General features: G+C 48.8%; 2 protein-coding genes across 2 annotated transcripts; both read right to left on the bottom strand.

Moving 5' to 3' along the window:
- Positions 1-3,735: 3,735 nt before the first annotated feature.
- Positions 3,736-7,381, bottom strand: LOC110477830 (keratin, type II cytoskeletal 75-like). Its single transcript, XM_021543939.3, has 9 exons — positions 6,896-7,381; positions 6,297-6,511; positions 5,971-6,031; positions 5,766-5,861; positions 5,345-5,509; positions 4,966-5,091; positions 4,349-4,569; positions 4,064-4,098; positions 3,736-3,944 (listed from the first exon to the last, which is right to left on the bottom strand). The coding sequence occupies exons 1-9, from the start codon at positions 7,379-7,381 to the stop codon at positions 3,736-3,738; spliced, it is 1,614 nt and encodes a 537-aa protein (XP_021399614.1).
- A 4,635-nt stretch (positions 7,382-12,016) lies between these two features.
- LOC110477829 (keratin, type II cytoskeletal 75-like) lies at positions 12,017-16,219 on the bottom strand. Its single transcript, XM_021543938.1, has 9 exons — positions 15,725-16,219; positions 14,575-14,789; positions 14,005-14,065; positions 13,718-13,813; positions 13,349-13,513; positions 13,043-13,168; positions 12,581-12,801; positions 12,321-12,352; positions 12,017-12,213 (listed from the first exon to the last, which is right to left on the bottom strand). Exons 1-9 carry the CDS (start codon positions 16,217-16,219, stop codon positions 12,017-12,019), a joined length of 1,608 nt encoding a protein of 535 aa, XP_021399613.1.
- Between the last annotated feature and the right edge of the window lie 2,890 nt (positions 16,220-19,109).

Genomic DNA, 19,109 nt, shown 5'->3' with positions numbered 1-19,109 from the left:
AATTCACTTAGGGAGAGGAGTCCCTATAGTTAATTTATGTAGACTTCTCCACAAGAAAACAGTTTTTTCATGGCTTTTAATTTCCACGAATAGCAGCCACCTGGGAATCTGCAATTGTGAAGAGCCTCACATCTTTCACAGCTTTCCCACAGGTGCTTTTATAGGCTATGTCAAGTTATGGGATATTAGTTTGAGGATGAGCTGTTCCAGAGCAAAGGTTTTCTTTATCAATCTCTGAGACCATCTTCATCTCTGAGAACAGAAGTCTTCTTCTTCTTCTTTCTGTGGGGCAGAGGGCCTTCATCACTCTTCCCTCTCTCTCTGTTCAAACTTCTCATGGGATCACAGCTGTCACTGCGCCACTCCCTGTGTCCACTCAGGGACTCCCGGCTCGCTCCGGCACAGCGGACTGCGGGTCACTCTCCCGTGCCTCGGCAGGTCGGGAGGGTGCCTGAGGCTTTTGGCCTTGTGGGTGAGACGGTTGTGACGATGGTGGAAGAAAGGAGTCAGCTCCAGTCAGGGATGAAGTCTGGGTTTATTAAGGAGAATTACGAAGAGATCCGCAACCCAGGGGAACCAACTGACAGAATCCCCTCAACTGGGCCATGCAGCACAATATAAACGGGGGTGGAAACAGCAGGGGAGATCACCCACCCACCAAGGGGAATGTTCGGGGAGTGGAAGGTGGGGAGACAGACACATGGGGAATTCAGTAGGGGAGGTGGGAAGGAGGGAACCTGGCCCCTGTCCAATCACTTGACACCCTTTGTGAAAGGTTCTGGATGAGTGGGATGTGGAGTTGAGTGATGGACAAGGCACCAGGGAGGGGACAGGGCAATGATCCAGCAAACTGGGGGGAGATTGACATCAGGGAAGGAGGTGGGGATTGACATACAAGGAAAGGGATACTTCAGGGTAAAACCATGGTGGGGGGTAAAGGATGAACCATTACAGACTGGTACAAAATCATGAAACTTAAAAACACAATGCAACACACAGCTACTTCAACATTTGCTAACTTTAGCATTAAGGCCTTTGCTCATATCTATAATTTGAACACTTGATCTCCTCATACTTTTCAATGAGTTACAAGGAAAAAGAGTCTGATTTATCAATTGCATCTTTATCCATAGCTTTACAAGAGAATTTCATCCCCAAGATCAAGGCATCTCCTCATCCCTTCCATCTGGGAATTGACTCTTTCTTTACTGACCTTGGTGTCTTCATGTTATTCCACTACATGTTCTCACTCTGTTCTTTTCTCTCACCTGGGGGAGGATTGCTGTCTGTAGGTCTCATCTGTGTACTGAAAGAGTTAATATCTCACCCAGGCCTGCATATGGTTATGTGATTTCTCCCAGGTGGTGGTGGAACTCTTTACGGTAGGGACCATCCTGGGGCAGGGCCAGGATCTCAGCAGCCAGGCCAGAGCACAGCAGAAGCATGGCCAGGGCTGATGGCTTCTCCTGCCCTGCCCAGGGGTTGCGGATGAACCCCAGCAGTGGCAGAATCTTGGCCGAGCTGGCTTGGCCCGGGGCTGCTCCTGGTGCCAGACCCAGCTTGGCCTGGGCTGGTGGCAGGGCAGAGCTTAGTAGCAACAAGGTTGTTATAGATAAAAATTGATCCAGACAAATTAAAAATGCAAAATAGAAATTTTATTATAGTGATCAAATTCTCTCTGAGCCAGCCACAAGGAAAAGGACAGTGCCCAGCCCAGGACTGGCACTGGGTACATCACAGAGTGGATAGCCTCAACAGAGGGTCCCTCTATGCCCACACACCACCCTCCCGGTACAAGAGGTTTTTATAGGGAATATTTCACCCGAGGCCGGGATTTCAGTGATCAGCCTTTTCTTTCCATTCAAAGTCCAACATATTCATAAAGTCTCTTTGTGTTGAGTTGGACAATCCGGTGTCCGGTGGTGATGAATCTCCCTGATGTAGTTACTGGAACATGGCATTCAGATGTACCACCCTGGAGGGTTCCAGTGATTCCAATCTCGAGTTGCTGCCGGGTGATCATCGCCTGGGTTCCTGTATCACCTCAAGAAATGACCCATCTCTGGACGAGCCACATGTATTAGTTTGCAAATGAGGTTTTGTCAGAGACTGGTTTTCAAATATGTGGGGACAACTCCCAATGCCGATGTGTGTGTGCTTCCAACAATATCAAATATTACATACATCATATAATATTGGCACAAATTATATTCATTACATACCACAAGATGTTAACAACCGCAGCCTGGCCCAGCCTCGGCCCCGTGGCTTTCCCTGCTCTGCCCGGCAGCCGATGGGGACTGGCGGCTCCCCGGGATGGTGCCCGGCCCCACGGCAGAGCCCACCCAGCCCAGCCTGGCTGAGATGGGGCCTGGGCCGGCCTTGTCACCTGCTCTCAGGCTGGAAGATAAATGAGAATTCCCAGGATTTTTTGTTTTCAACAAGTGTGTTTACAGAGGCGTGTTCAGCTTTCTAGTGGTTTAATAAAATGTCAATATTCAGAACAACTCACTGATTGGTTTTATCAGGCACAGAGGAAGCTCCCAGCAGCTCTGCTCAAAAAAACCTCACTTCTGTGGTGGCTCCAATGATAAAACCAGCACACCATTCCCTGGGGAGCCTGTTCAGTGCCCCAGCACCCTCTGGGGAAGAACCGTTCCTGATAGCCAACCTAAACTTCCCCGACACAGCTCCAGCCATTCCTGGGGTCCTGTCCCTGGTCCCCAGAGCAGAGATTGGAGCCGTCCCTCAGGATGAAGCTGCAGCCCCTGAGGAGTCTCACCTCAGTCTCCTCTTTTCCAAGGTGGACAAACCAAGCCTCAGCTGCTCCTTGTGTGGCCCCTGCAGACCCTTCCCCATCCATGTAGCTCTGGATAGAGCTTTGATGGTGGATGGTGCTTAAATAACAAACCAAACTCCAGCTCTGCTGCTGTCAGTAGGATGTGGACCGGAGAGGCCGGACAAAGATGTGCAGGTGCTGAAGAAGACAAGCAACTTCCTTTCCAGTGCCCTGAGGGTCTTTCACTGTCTCACAACCTCCTCTGGGACATTATTCCTCCAAAAGAGGGTTACTTTGGGGGTTTTATGGGTGTTTTCCATTTCTAATTATGGTAATGGCAGTGGAGGTGTTTTATCAGTCCCTGTAGATGTGTGGGCAGATCAGACAAGCTGCAGCACTCATTTTCTTGGGAAAACCGGATTTATATCCCTCCATGACTCATCCCATTCGATTACAGAAGTTTGAGCACAACTACTGTGGCATAAGGCTGAGACGTCTTTAATGTAGGAATTAAGATAAAGGACTTTCTCTTGTGCCAAGTAGGAAGGGTACATATCTTCCCATCCTCATGGAAATGGAACATCCAAATGTTCTGTTCCTGTTGGATATGAGGTCCATGGAGTTGGAGAGGAAGGGGCTGTCTCAACTTCTGTGTGACTTTTTTTACCTTCAAAGCAGCAAAGTTACTGTACTATGCCAACCACCCTTTGCCACAAGTAAGATAAAAGAATTTGAATTAATAAGAGGATGCAACATAATTAGTTCCACATGCCTTTTATTAGACAAACACTGGGAAATGAAGAATGTTGAGGGTCAAAGCACAAATGAGAGCACAGCATTTTTTATATAAATAGTGACAGATGGGTTTGATTTCCAAATCTTTTGAAGGAGCTGGATGAGAATTGGACCCAAGAGAAGCCTAAGCGCTGGTGGCACTGGGGGCTGGAGTCAGTTCCTCAATAACATCCCCTGGTGGAAGAGCTGGTGGAGATGGACTTGAAGCTGGAGCTGCTGCCTCCGAGCACGCATGAGCCACCTGTGCCGTATCCGCTTCCGGAGATGTAGCCCATTCCCATTCCAGCACAGACCTCGCCTCCAGCCCCACCGCTGGGGCTCAGGCAGCTCCTGCTTCCATATCCCATTCCTGAAGTGGTTCTGGTCACAGCTGCCAGAGGAAAACACCCTCGTGAGAGGAATCCACAGGCAGTGGATGAGTGGGATAGGCTCTGAGCCGGGGTGGGAAGTAGATCTAGAAAGTGCCAAATATCTCCAGAAGTTACTTACAAATGTTCACTGAGCCGGCGCCTTCCCCAGAGAGCCTGTCAGGGAGCAAAATAGAGCCAGTGAGACTTCAAAGGGAACTCGTGAGCAGGACCTGCTCACAAAGGCAGGAAAATTTCCATTGAATATTTTTGACAGATGAGAAGTTTGTATGAAAGGCTGCTGTTCCCAAACAGCTCCTCTTCACAGGCACTCACTGGTCTTCAAACAGCTTTCAGGTCTGAATGTGGGCCCAGACCTGACAGGGTCTTTAACTCCACTGCACCTCTGAAAACTGGTCTCACCCACCTGCACTCCTCGCCCTCCAGCAGCTTCCTGTAAGTCACAATCTCGATGTCCAGGGCCAGCTTGACATTCATGAGCTCCTGGTACTCCCGGAGTTGTCGGGCCAGGTCGGCCTTAGCTTTCTGCAAGGCTGTCTCCAGGTCCTCAAGTTTGGTCCTGGCGTCCTTGAGGGCCATCTCCCCACGCTGTTCTGCATCAGTGATGGCTGTCTGCAACCCAGTGACCTGCAGGGGAAAATCCAGATTTTCTTTCTTTATCAAGAGCATAATCCATCTCTTTATATCCTGAGGTCCCAATCCCAGGTCTGATATTTGGGTTAACATCAATAGGTGTGATCTTAACCATCACTGATCCATAAACTGAATTCAATTTGTTGAACTGATCCATGTTCTGAGCCAGGTGACAATCTGGATTTACCTCCGCAACTCTCAGAATTTCCTTGCGGTCATTGATACTACACTGAGTAACTCTTGGTGATGTCACTACTCTGATACAAATCCTGTCATATTCATTCCTGATCCAGCAGAACTCCCTTGGTTGAATTTATTTTTATTCCCTGGGCAACTCAGAGGTCAGGTCACAGCAAGAGTTATATCTGATGCATTGCTGGTGCCCTTTACCTGTTTTTTCACGCTGTCAATCTCAGATCGGAGACGCTGGATGTGGCGGTTGATCTCCGAGATCTCCTGCTTGGTGTTCCGGAGGTCGTCCCCATGCCTGCCAGCCGTGGCCTGCAGCTCCTCGTACTGTCACAGAGAGGGACAACCAGTCAAAGGAAAATAAGCTGGATTTAGAGCCCAACACAGTGTAGGTCTGGGGGTGTTTGCGCTGCAAAATGTGTGTGTGTTCCCAATCCCAAATTAACACTTCTGAATTTCATAGGGTTATTAAATCTGAAGATATTCTGTGTTTCAAAATCACAGTGGGATCCACCTCCCCGGGGGAATCTGGGGATGGGAGGATGGTTTTCCCATTGCAGGAGCCTTGCCAGGTGCTTACCCTGGATTGGTACCAGGACTCGGCCTCGGCGCGGCTCCGGTTGGCGATCTCTTCGTACTGCGCCTTCACCTCGGCGATGATGCCCTCCATGTTCAGGCTCCGGTTGTTGTCCATGGTCAGGATGACAGAGGTGTCGGAGATCTGGCTCTGTATCTGGGACAGCTCCTGCAAAAGCAGCAAATTTTCCTGAGAGTCACAATACAAATGTTGCTTGGAGGATGGAAAGCCCCAGGGTTAGAGGGGAGAACTGGGTGAACAAAAGGATATTTCCAAGACAGCTTCATGCAGAAATGTGAAATGGAAAAACCATTGAATTATTTAGTGCAACAGAGGGGAAAGAGGGGAAAATAATTAGCCCTGAGGCTCTGAAATGAGAAAGGAAGGCAAGGACTCGGAGAAGGATATAAGCTTTGGTGCTCACTGCTTCGTAGAGGGCTCTGAGGAAGTCGATCTCTTCTGTGAGTGAATCCAGCCTGGCCTGCTGCTTTGTCTTGTCCATATAGGCAGTGTCCACCTCCTAGGAGAGGAGACACATCACCAGAATGAGATGAGTTTCAGAGAAGCAGAGGAAAAGATGGAGAAGAGGTTTATTGTAGGGCTGGGACGCCGTGTGGGTGGGCACCCACCTTTTTCAGGGTCACAAACTCGATCTCGACATCCGCGTGTTTGTTGAGCTCCTCTTCATATCTGTGGAATGGAGGTGGAGGGGTGGTCTAGGCTTGTTTTAAAATTATTTCGTGTTTTCAGGACCAGCCTCTAAATTTTTTTGTATGCACAGTTCTGCATCTTGTTCTTTTTGCCCTGTATTTTTCTGCCTGTGACTTTTCAGCCATATCTTGTATTAAACTCAGGCTTTTCTCAAAGTATTAAATCAGCAAAAAGGCTTTTCCCCCCATGTTTCCTGCATCTGTTGCAGCCCACCCAGGCTCAGGAAGACCATGAACAGACTCACTTGTTCTTGAAGTCCTCAGCAATGCTGTGCATCTTGCTCAGCTCCCCTGCCAGGTTCTCCTTGTCTGTCATTAGGCTGCTCAGGTGCCTCCTGAGGTTGTTTACGTAGGTGTCAAAGAGGGGCTCAATGTTCTTTCTCACTGTTTTGTTCCCTTGTTCTTGCAGAAGAGCCCATTTGGTCTCCAGGACCTTGTTTTGTTGTTCAAGGAATCGGACCTGGAGAGAGAAGGGTGTTTTAAGATGGTTTTCCTTGGAGCTGTGAGGGACATCCTGCAAGGATTCACTTGCTGGAAGGTGGGAGGTCTCAGCCCTTCAGGAACAGCTGACAATTTAAATACTCCTGCTCTCTTTCCCAACTCTGCTTCCTTACATCCAGTACCACCACTTTGTCCCTGTTTTCTGGTCTCACTGAAGCATTCTTTCAGGATGTATGTAAATGGTCTCAAAGCTGGAAACCCTCAGGATTTGTTCCCAGGCTCCTGGGATTTTCTAAGTGGCAGTATAGGAGCAGCAAAATTGTGGTTAAAGATATAATTCACCCTTGTTTGTGCTTCCCCACCAAAGAATCACCACAGCATAACCAGGAATCTCAGATCTCACCTTGTCGATGAAGGAGGCAAATTTATTGTTGAGGGTTTGAATCTGATCCTTCTCATCCTTACGGATACTCTTGATTTTGGGGTGAAAGTCCAGGTTGAGCGGCTTCAGAAGGCTCTGGTTGATTGACACTTCATGGATGCCCCCAACTGGAACAGCAGGGAATCCAGGGCCACCACCAAACCCAAACGGACCAGCAACTGCCCCACCAAACCCATAGGAGATCCCAGTGCCAGCACCAAAACCTGCAGGTCCGTAGGAGACACCACCTCTTCCAGCTACGGAGATCCTCTGGCATTCGCCAAGGCTGTGGAGGCTCCTGCTTCCAAACCCTCCAATGAACCTTCCATAGCCAGTGGTGGCCCCACAGCTTCCAGCTTGGGATACGGGGCGCAGGCAGAGGCTGGAGCTGCTGGCATTTGGGATGAAGGCAGAAGCAGAGCTGAAGCTAGTTCTGCCCAAGCTCCTCACAGTGCACTGGCGGGACATGGCAGCTGCCAGGAGTGATCCAAGGAGTAAAGGAATGAGAGGATGTGGCTGGAGGTGAAGCTGTGCTCCCCCAGCCTGGGACTGGCCCTTTATACCCTCCTGAGGAGGGGATGGTTCCAGTGTGGGGCTTATCCCACTGATTAACTGGGCCCGGCACACCCACAGTGAGTTCACCATGAGCATCTATGGAGCTTTCAAAAAAGGGCAGAGGTTGCATTTTTTTTGTGTTGAAATATCTGAGAAAACCTCGATAGTGGCTTCTCAGCTCCTGTTTGCAGCCACCCCTTTCCCACTCCCTCCTTCCACTGCTGCAGGAGATGGTTCCTTGTTGGGCAAGTGCTTGCTCATCTCCAGTCCATGGATGAATCAACACAGGTTGTGTAAGGTTAATTCGGTTGATTTTGGAATGTTGGTTTGTGATGCAGGGTCTGAACTTTGAGAAGTCTCTGATCATGGGCTGAGGTTTTGAGCAAACTCCAGAGGGGCAACAGCACCTCAGGTCCCAACCTGATGGGAACTGTTCCCTTGTTCTTGTGCCTAGATGAGAATTCTTTAAAGCACAACTGGTGCAGGAGAGGGAAAGAGGTGATGGAGGGAGGGCCAGGGTGGTGATGGGGGAGTCTTTGAGCATCCACCACCAAAAAACAGCTGGGGAGTGGGAAGGATGTGGAGAGAATTTTATGGATGGTGTTCTCAGACCTTTTCTTTCTGTGAAAACTGTCCATATTCCACAGAGTCATCAGGGTTGGAAGAGACCTTCAGGATGATCCAGTTCAGCTGCCAGCCTAGCATTACCATGACCACCTTAAACCATGTATCCAAATGTGCCAAATCACCCTGATTTGGACTGACAACAGATGGTGAAATACCAGAACGTGCTCCAGAAGGGAGTTTCTGTCATCTGTGATGCCACAAACGCTGACTCGGCGATTTCTCAGGGCTTCACCTGTGCAGATTTTTGATCCGTTTCCTGAGTCATGGGATGACCTTGTCTCTACATGGTGTTACCAGGCTGCCCTCCCCACGCCTGTTGTTATCCCCCTCTTACTCACCAGGAAATTCAGTGCTGACAACATTGCTCACAGACAACTCTCTTCACTCCTACCCTCTGTGGCTTCCAGGAAAGCCAAACAGGGCATTTCGCTGGTGAAGGACATGGTGTCGGCTCCAGCACACAGGGGATTGTCCTAGAGCAGGTGAGATGCTCCCAGCTCTCTCCTGGTGCCTTGTCTGGATTCCCAGGGGTGGGCATACTTTTCCCAGCCCCTGCAGCCCCTGGGGTTTGTCATGGTTTGTCTCTACTGCAGGTGCCTGAGCTGAGCACCCACTCCTTGGAGGAGGTGGCAGCCCTCCCACAGAGCATTCCTGGGAATCCATAGCTTTCCCCAGCCATGTCCAGGCACTGGGATGTGCTGCAGGTGTTTGCAGGTGCACATTTCAGGAGCTTGTCCTGGCACACATGGCAGCCGGACAAAAAAGTGAGTGTGACCAGAAGATCTCAGGCAGGAAATGGATGGTTTCTCATCATCTTGTGTTGTTTTTCAACCAAGATTTTTAATTTTTATTTCCATTTTTCTCTCTGTTCTTGTAACATTTGCATTATATACCCTGGAATGGCAATAACTGTCCTGGGAGTGTTTCCGCTCTGTGTGTTACAACAAGCAGCAATTTTTAAGAGAGAGGAGCTCCTGTGACTGAGCCTCGGGCTGTCCTAAAGAATTCTATAAAATCCTTATGGGCACCAACCTGCAATCAGCTCCCTCCACACACTGCAAATCCAGGCCCCTGAGTGCCAGCGCCATCCATGTCATTATGACTAAGGCTTTAATCTGGGCTGGGCTGCAATTAATGGGAATCATTTTCTCCTGCTGAAATACCAGCCCCAGGTCATGGCTGCAATCTGATGGGATGCAAGAGGTGACAGCCTGGAGACCAGGGCCCTGCTCTTCAGCAGGGACAGCTGTAGATTGGTTGAGAATCCAGAAGTGTGATGCCCTGGAAGAACAAATATTCTGGCTCTGGCATTTCCTGGGCTGGGTGACAGGCTTTGAACTCCCTGTGCTGTGATCCAGGTGTGTATACAGTGGGCAGCACCTCCTGATGTCCCTGTTGGATGTGGGACCAAGTGTTGGTGTCACAGAGGATGGAAACTCCCTTCTGGGCCAGATTCGGATATTTCCTGATCAGGGTGATTTGGCACATTTGGGTTTAGGGTGGTCATGGTAATGCTAGGCTGGCAGCTGAACTGGATCATCCTGAAGGTCTCTTCCAACCCTGATGACTCTGTGGAATATGGACAGTTTTCACAGAAAGAAAAGGTCTGAGAACACTATCCATAAAATTCTCTCCACATCCTTCCCACTCCCCAGCTCTTTTTTGGTGGTGGATGCTCAAAGACTCCTGCTAATGCCCCATGTAGTGACCCCGCACAGCATGAGGGGCTGGAGTGTGTCCACAGACAGGAAGGGAACTGGGAAACGGACTGGAGCACCAGGGAAGGGGCTGGAGAACTCCTGAGGGACCTGCAATGGCTCAGCCTGGAAAAAAGGAGGCTCAGGGAATTCCCTGACAGGAGGAGGCAGCCAGGGGAGAGTCAGGCTCTGCTCCAAGGGAACAACAGGACAAGAGGAAGCAGCCTCAGACTGTGCCAGGGGAGGTTTAGGTTGGACATCAGGGGGAATTTCTCCATGGGCATTGGCAGGGGCTGCCCAGGGGGGTTTGGAGTCTTCATCCTGGAGGTGTCCAAGGAAAGCCTGGATGTGGCATTTGGTACTGTGGGCTGGGTTACAAGGTGGGGATTGCACAGGTTGGATTCAATGATCTGGGAGGGCTTTTCCAACCTCAGGGATTCTGGGATTATACAATCCCATATCCTCTGGTTAGAGAGGGTGTGTTTGGGCAGCAGAAGGAAGGCCATTGGCTGAGCTCCCCAGCCTGCTGTTCTGAGGGAGAGAGGATATTGCTCCTTCCCTGGAGGCTGCTGAGAGAGGTGGTGGAGCAGGAGCGGAGACCCACAGCAGATCCACAACCAAGGCTGCAAGACTTCAGGAAGGAGATTTCCTCAGGGATACACATGCAGAGCACAAGGCATCCTAAAAATTAGGGGAAACTACTGGTCCTGAAGGAAAGCCTGAATCCAGCCTGCCATTCCAGCACTGCCAGTTCCCTTTTATTTCCACAAATCCATTAATATTTTCTTAAGAGAGCCTCTCTACTCATTACTTGAACCTATTAAAATCCAGGGAGTGAGGGCTGGCATGTTTTTTCCAGTCTCAACTGGAAAAAACTCATTCAAGCAACCTTTCAGCAGTGAGATCTCTCACTGCAGATGTTTCTCTGCTTTTACTTCTCCATTAATTCCTCCCAATTAGTCAGAACCACATCTGAAATCCCTACACCTCCTCTGGTTTTTCTTTCACCTTGTCAAAACAAGACCTTGTCTCCAACATATTTTAAGAACCTGAAGAAACACTAGATCTTGAACACTTTGACTTTTCAACAATGAAATAAATCTCTTTCTTGTTTTTGTTTTGTTTTGTTTTGTTTTGTTTTTGTTTTTGGTTTTGTTTTTGGTTTTGGTTTTGTTTTTTTTTTGTTTTGTTTTTTGTTTTGGTTTTGGTTTTTGTTTTTTTTTAATAGCTACTGGATTATTGACATTTAATTCAGTGTAGGACCATATCTGGTTCATGATTCTTACTGACCAGAGTATGGACCTGATCTTGCCTCTCTGTGTGCTTAGAGGAGATGGAACATCAGCACCAGGACCCTGAGCCATGGAGGGCTCTCAGCCTGCTCAGGCAGATGTTGGCACTGCTGGCTCCAAGGCGTGGGTGACACCAGGGGTTTGGGATGGATGATTCACATGAACAAGCCAGGGGGTTGCTCTGGCTCCCTTGGGAATTAATTCCCTCTTGTTTGGGGTTTGTGCATGCACATCACACACCTGGCACTGGGATCCCACCCTCAGGATCCAGGCTCCTGGATGCTCAATGGGCTGGGAGCTGGAAGTAAATGAAGCTCAGACCTTTTCCCCTGTGCCTGACTCTTGCCTTGGCGTGTCCTGGTGTTTGGCTTCCAGGTGTTTTCCCTGAACAGTGGGGAGGGAATGTCGAAATCAAACACCAAACCTCCCTCTGAGGTTCTGCTGGGCTGGGGTGTTCTGTTTGCTGACAGTGAAATTCAGTAAATCTGAGTGAGGAGCAAAAATCTCAGTCTTGAACTGGTCAGGGCCTGAGGGAAAGTTCTTGTTACCTGTGTTTGCATTTGCTCTTGCACCTCTTTAATTAAAAGGACTACAAAATAGAATAAATTACATGTGCATTTTTATTAGACAAACTCCAGAAAGTAAAGAGAGACGAACAGTCATAGGACACATTTTATATACAAAATCCGGCCAAAAAATTGCTGAGCTGGAGCAAGCGAGCTGCAAATTTAACCCAGTGAGACTCAGGTTCCAGGGCTGAGCCCAACAGGATGTGTGCAAGACAACACAGCTGAGAGAGAGTTCCTAAAGTAAGGCTCCTGTGGGACAGGACTTGGGGTGCAGGTGGCCCTGGTTGTGCTCACCCCACCACGCTCCAGTAAAGGACCAGTTTTGGTGTTTTATGGTGCGTGGTGGTGAATGGAAAGAGAATTTTAGCTCCTGTAACTTCTTCTGGTGGAGGAGCTGGAGACAAACTTCATGCTGGAGCTGCTGCCAGCTCCAAGGGTGGTGCTGCTCACCCCGGGAACGCTCCCACAGTTGAAGCTGCTCCCCAGATTGCAGATCCCCCCTCCCATGCTGAGGTTGCTCCCTCCTCCGTATCCCGTTCCCACTGTTGTTCTGGTGACGGCTGCAAGGAGGAGAAGGAAATGTTTCAGTATCTCTGGGCATTGGCTCCTTGGTGTAGAGACACAAGAATGTTTAAATAAAGGCAATTCTTATATTTTAGAGACTTACAGATATTCACTGGGACCCCATCTCCAGCCAGCCTGTTCAGGGATGGAAGACAAGAGGATTAGAAGTCTTTTGATATTGTGGGGGAGCAATAAAATACATTTCCCAGAGGCCTTTGGGGAGCAAAATAAATTCACAGCATAATTAATGGACTTTTGTTATTTCCATTATCTGGGATAATCTCCCCACTCTGTGGGGATTTCAGAAATGCTGAGCTTTTCCTGTGCCATCCCCAGCCCCAGGGCTGGATGTTTCCCACCCACCTGCACTCCTCGCCCTCCAGCAGCTTCCTGTAGGTTGCAATCTCAATGTCCAAGGCCAGCTTGACGTTCATGAGCTCCTGGTACTCTCGGAGCTGCCGGGCCAGGTCAGCCTTGGCCTGTTGCAGAGCATCCTCCAGCTCAGCCAGTTTGGCCTTGGCATCCTTGAGGGTCAGTTCCCCACGCTCCTCGGCATCGGCGATGGCAGCTTTCAGGTTTGCACACTGTGGAACACAAAGTTCTGCTCGAAGTCCCCATCCCAGACCCAGGTTGTTCTTTACCTCCCCTGCAATCACAAGGTTTTATCCCAGCACCATCAACTCCACCAGTTTTAGTGACAGTTTTCTTTTTCAATGAAAAAGGGTCAAACTGAGTAGAACTGCTCAGGTTTCTCCAACCTTTTCCTTCCTCTCCCTTGCAAGTCAGGGGCTAGATTGGTTAAAAGTGGTGTTTGCTGCCCCTTACCTGTTTTTTCACGCTGTCAATCTCAGATCGGAGCCGCTGGACATGGCGGTTGAGCTCCGAGATCTCCTGCTTGGTGTTCCGGAGGTCGTCCCCATGCCTGCCAGCCGTGGCCTGCAGCTCCTCGTACTGTCACAGAGAGGGACAACCAGTCAAAGGAAAATCCAGCATTTTTGGAGTTTCCAGGAGCCCTGGGAGTCCCTCCTCAAGCCCAGATCAACAGCTGGGAAGGTTTTCTTGGAAGAATCGGTCTTTATCTGTTCCAGACAAGATATGAAGATAAGAGCAAGGAAACCCCAGATCCTTCACCTTGGTCTGGTACCAGGACTCGGCCTCGGCACGGCTCCGGTTGGCGATGTCCTCGTACTGTGCCTTGACCTCAGAGATGATGCTGTCCAGGTCCAGGTTCCGGTTGTTGTCCATGGTGAGAACCACAGAGGTGTCAGAGATCTGGGTCTGCATCTGGGACAGCTCCTGCAAAGAGCAGAGGTAATCCCCTTGGGAGATGCCTTTTCATCCTTCCAGGTGAGTTGCAGACCTGGGAGAGGCTGTTACAGATCCTTATCTGAACAGCTCAGGTGCTGGTGCAACTCAACAGAGGGGAAGGATTTAGCATCTCCTGGAGGGAGAGAAGCTCTTCACTGAGGGCTGGGATGTTTTGGAGCTGCTTGTACTCACTGCTTCGTACAATGCTCTCAGGAAATTAATTTCTTCACTCAGTGCATCTGCCCTGGCTTGGAGTTCCACCTTGTTCATGTAGGAAGCATCTACATCCTGGGGGATGAGAGATTCTTGGGTAGTTTACACCCTATCAGTAAATCAGGAACATGTATTGTGATAACAGTCCAGGGAAGAAACCATAATAGAACTGAAGGGGTTGGACTTGTAATGGGTGGATTTGTGACTGAGTGGGTGATCAGAGCTCTACAATGAGCCATCCCACAGTGCCTGGAATTTGCTCTCACCTTCTTGAGTGTCACAAATTCGTTCTCTGCAATGGTCCTTCTGTTGATCTCATCTTCGTACCTAAAGGAGGACGGCACAGGGAGTTTTTGTTTGGGCAGGTAACAGAAAGATTTGAGCTTGCTGGAATGAATTTCCTTCAGAGCATTTTGCATACAATGCTCTTTTGCCTCAATGAGAGACCAGGAGCTGAACCAGTTAAAACAAGTACATCAAAACAATTCGAACAAATCTATTATTTTTTACTTATTTCTGGCCATTAGTCATCCTCCTTCTGCTGTTTTAAGCAAATGAAATGTGCTGCTCTGAAACTTTCAGAACTACTGTGTAATTTTTTCCTCTCAGTAGGTAATTTAGTTAATAAGTCTTTGATCATGCTCCAAATTATTCCCTAAATGTTGGTGTACTTGGATCTGTTACTCCGTTACTGAGAAAATTTCTCTTTGAGAAAATGTCATTGCCAGGAATTCCGCGATCCCAGACTCTCCTGGATCCCCCCAGTTTGTTTAAGGATGTTGAGAGGAGAAAGGCTGCACCTGCCGAGGTGAGTACAGCATTAGCTCAAGACTTACTTCTTCTTGAAGTCCTCAACCAGGTACTGGGTGTTGACGAGTTCTCCCTCCAGCCTCCCCTTGTCGCTCAGCAATGAGTTCAGCTGCACCCGCAGGTTGTTGATGTAGGTCTCGAAAAGTGGCTCCAGGTTGTTTCTCACTGTTTTCATTCCCTGCTCCTGCAGCAAACTCCACTTGGTTTCCAGCACTTTGTTTTGTTGCTCAAGGAATCGGACCTGGAAAGAGAAATATCCTGAAGGGGCTTTGAAAGAACAGAGACTGGGGAGAATTTCCCCAAAAATGAGAGGGTCTCAGAACTGGGTGAGAGGGTAAAATGCTCCTTCCAGCTGGTTTTCAGAGCCAAATTCTCATCTGTTGGGAGATTTGATTGCAGGGACCCTGTTCAGTGTTAGAAACTCTGGAACAACCCTTGATTTTCTGGCTTCCTGTTTATTGTTTAAATTGAGACCAGGTATAGGGATTTTGTGTGAAAAACATGAGCAAAATCACATAAGGAACAAAGCAGGGCTTGCTCTTTAATTAAAATAATACTGTTAAGGTGCTGCTTCTCCTTCCCTTCCATAGAGTTCCCCTACCCCAGTAAATGTCAAAAATATTGCAGGATTTTCCTTGAAACCACAGAGGAGCAGCTTGACCAGAGCTGGATCTGAGCAGATGTTCTTGCACATCAGTGAAATATGGTGGTCAGAAAGATTTGGATCAGATTTTGATATTTTGAACTAAAAATCCAAACATTTTGGTGGCAGATTTAAATGCCTTTGAGAGCACTCAAGCATTGAGAAGCTGCTTCTCTCTTGTGCCAATTTCTTGGTCATTTTAAATGGGTTTCTGGAATTCATTTGATCATTTACAAAGCTCTTCCCAAGGCTCCTGAAATGCTCAGCCTAAAGTCTCCAGAAGGGTGGGATTCTCCTCTGGAGATTTCTTTCCCCACTGCCCGTGAGATGTGGAGCAGCAAAAGAGGAGGAACTCAAACACTGAATGATTAATTCATGGCAACCGCTATGGAACAGGTGCCATTCCCTGGAGCTTCCAGGGCATCTTCCAGTCTTATTCCTCACTTCTGTTCCTCCTCAATCAGGTTTTGCCCTCATCAAGAAGAAAAGAGAAGTGTCCCTGTCAAAAAAATCAGATATTTAGGAAAGCTCACCTTATCAATGAAGGAGGCGAATTTGTTGTTGAGGGTTTTGATTTGTTCCTTCTCCTCTTTTCGGATCCTTTGGATGTTAGGGTCAATCTCCAAGTTGAGCGGTTTCAGAAGGCTCTGATTGATGGAGACTTCATGGATGCCCCCAGCTGGGAATCCAGGGCCACCCCCAAAGGCCCCGTATCCGTAGCCAAGGTTGGCTGGAACACCAAAGCCGCCCCCGTACACGCTCCCGGCGCCACCACCAAACCCTGCCGAGCCATAGAAGCTGCCACCCCTTCCAGCCACAGAGATCTTCTTGCAGCCACCAACGTTGTAGAGGCTTTTGCTTCCAAAGCCCCCCCCGACCCTGGCAAAGCCACTGCCAGCATTGCAGCTGCCCAGGCGAGTGACGGAGCAGGAGCTGAAGCTGGTCCGGCACGTGTTGGGGACCATGGCCGAAGCAGCACTGAAGCCACTTCTCCCCCTCTGAATCCTGACGGTGGACTGGCGAGACATTGCTGGGGCTTTTGGATTGGGGTGGATGCTGCAGCTAGAATAAAGGAGCAAAGGTGCTGGCCTGGAGCAAGGAGTAGGAGGGAAAGGAGAGAGGTGAACCTGTGCTCTGCAAGGGCCAGGGAGAGCCCTTTTATGCATGTATGAGCCTGGGATGGGTTGGATGAGGTGGATCATCTTTCTGATGAATTAGGCTTGGCATGTCCAACAGCATTCTGGAGAGTGAACTCACTCTGCACACACGCCCTGCTGAAATAATACAGCCCATGTTCTCAGCAACAGGGAATTGTTTGGGAATAACTGTCGCCGGTCTTTGTAGACAGCCAGACTCGTCCCCATTTCAAAGCTGGAAAGTGCTGATGAGTCATGCTGGGCACTGGCAGCAAAACACCGCTCAAGTGCCTGTCACTCAACAGCTCTGTCATTGGAAAACTTCATCCCTCAGGATTGCTTTTGCCCCTTTTGTTCACAAGCAGGGATTGGGAAAGTTTAAATCCTTGTGCTTTAGGAGCAGGACCGGTGCCAGTTCCACAGCCAGCCCTGCAGTCAACTGTTTTATCCTGGGGTTTTGGGATAGCTTTGTGATAAGATTCTTGTGAAATTTGCCCAGAGAAGTTGTGAACTCCCCATCTCTGGAAGTGTCCAAGGCTGGGTCAGATGGAATTTGGAGCAACCTGGTCTATGAAAGGTGTCCCTGTCCATGGGAGTAGATGATCCTTAAGGTCCCTTCCCATCCAAACCATCCTGTGATTCCATGGACCACATGATCCCCTCTGAGCCACCACAGAAATCAGCAGATAGAGTTTTTCTCCCATTCCTAAAAAGCTCAGGTCCCTCTGGAAATCCTGCTGGAAATCCTGCTTTTCCAGGCTTATTCCACTGTCTTAAAAAATATAATTACATGAATAAAAATGGAATATTTTGACAAGATCTTTTTGTTCCGTTGTGGTTTTTGACAGCTGCCACTGAGCTGCCACGTGTCACAAACATGTGCTGCCAGCTCGGGTTTGAGGGTTTGGACTTTATTTTAACAGGATGAAAACAAACAAGCAAACAACTCAGAAATGTATACATGGGAGGAAAGATTGTGGGAATGGCAAGTGCTTTGACTCCACTGGCTCTGTGGAAATGGAGTGCTTCGGGGCTGTTCCCAATGCACACTTAATAAACACAATGTCATTTCCCAAGGATTTAGTCAGCTCTTTCAGCACATCTTGAAGTGTGATCCTGCCTGCTGAAATCCACTGAAAAGCACAGGATTCCCTCTGCCCAGAACCACAGGACCCTCTAGGACATCATGGGTCTTTCCACATGTGCCAGCACAGCCCTTTGCATTTAACAGGTGGTTTGAGTAAAAAATAAAAGATAAAAAAGTAAAAAATAATTCATTTTGAGGGACAAAAAGTGCTTGTGGTGTTTTGTGTTGCTCAGGAAAATAGGATTTGTATTTAATTTATTTATAAAAAAGGCTGAAATTGTAAAGTATACCCCTGAGCCCTTGTGCTGGCTGCAGGCCAGAGCAGCTGCTGCTGCAGCACAGGAAGAATGGAATAATGAGGAATCAATTGAATAATGAGGAATCACCATGGTGGGGGCAGTTGTGCTTCCATCTGCCCCTGCTTGGCGACATATCTAAGTGCAGGAAACTCAGAGAAATTTTTTGTGTGCCTGTTGTTTCCCAGCTTTCTGAAAGGTGATGTTTGCAATGGAGGTTTTAAATTCATTGTTATTCTTAGGCAGGGTTTGTCAGGTTGGTTTTGTGTTTATTGCCAGACTGAGATTTTATCGCAAGGAAGGGCTGAATCCTGCAGGTTTTGCACAGTGAGACCATGTCACTGAATCTGCATCCTGGGAGCTGGACGCAAACAGATTGGAAGCAAAGTCTGTGTCCAAAGGGCATTTTTGAAAGGATTATTGAACAGTCTGGCGGCTTTGCCCACCAGCAGACAGATACCAAGACTTGAGTTCATGAGGTTCATTCCCACATGCTGGATTCCAGTCCCAGGAAGATTTTCAATTGAAAGAGGGGAAAATTAAGTTGGATATTGGAAAGAAATTCCTCCCTGTGAGCATGACGAGTCCCTGGCACAGGCTGCCCAGACAAGCTGTGGCTGCCCCTTCCCTGCAAGTGTCCAAGGCCAGGCTGGAGCAGGCTGGGATAGTGGAAGGTGTCCCTGTCCATGGCAAGGATGGACTTTAAAGTCCCTTTCCACCCAAACGACTCCATGACCATAAGATATTCAAAAGCAGCTGGAAGTTGTCAGCCCATGGTTCCTTTGGGAATACTCTCTCAGGTCTCTCCATCTCCCCTAACTCCGAGTACCTGAAAAGAATTCTATTCCAATTTTTCCAGTGGAGATCAGCACCAAAGGGCAGATCGTGCCTCCCCAGGGAGATTCACGACGTGGGGAGTCCAGGTGTGCAGGGTAGAGCTCCCCCAGTTCTCCTAGTGGGATGTGTCAGTGCTTTCCTTTTTCCCCTCAGGCTCCCTTTGCATCTGAAACTTGTCTTTTTTTGGCTAAGGAATCCACTGAGTGCGCTGGATCCCGTGGTTAATAACAGTAGTAATAATGCAGCTCCTCCAAGCAACTGAGAAGGAATTAATTTCTTTCCATTCCATGTTCTGCCAGGGTGGAGGTGATGTGGTCGTCACTCATCCGGAAGGAATTTCAGAGGTAATTACAAAAGGCAGAACTGGGAGCACAAGGAGCTGCAGCTACAGGTTTGGGGTATGGGCTGATGGAAAGGGGGGGTCCCCACCCTGCTTTGTTGATGAAACTCAGGGTTTCCAGGTAGCTCCTGGGGGTGTGTCTCCCATGCTTCTGCAGCTCCAGACATGGAATGGATTTGCTGCTCTGGTGCAGGGACCTCCTGATACAGAGGTTCCAGAGGA

The sequence above is a fragment of the Lonchura striata genome, chromosome 27 (genome assembly GCF_046129695.1).
Source record: "Lonchura striata isolate bLonStr1 chromosome 27, bLonStr1.mat, whole genome shotgun sequence".
NCBI classification, from domain to species: domain Eukaryota; kingdom Metazoa; phylum Chordata; class Aves; order Passeriformes; family Estrildidae; genus Lonchura; species Lonchura striata.
This window is presented reverse-complemented; position numbering and strand designations above follow the sequence as displayed.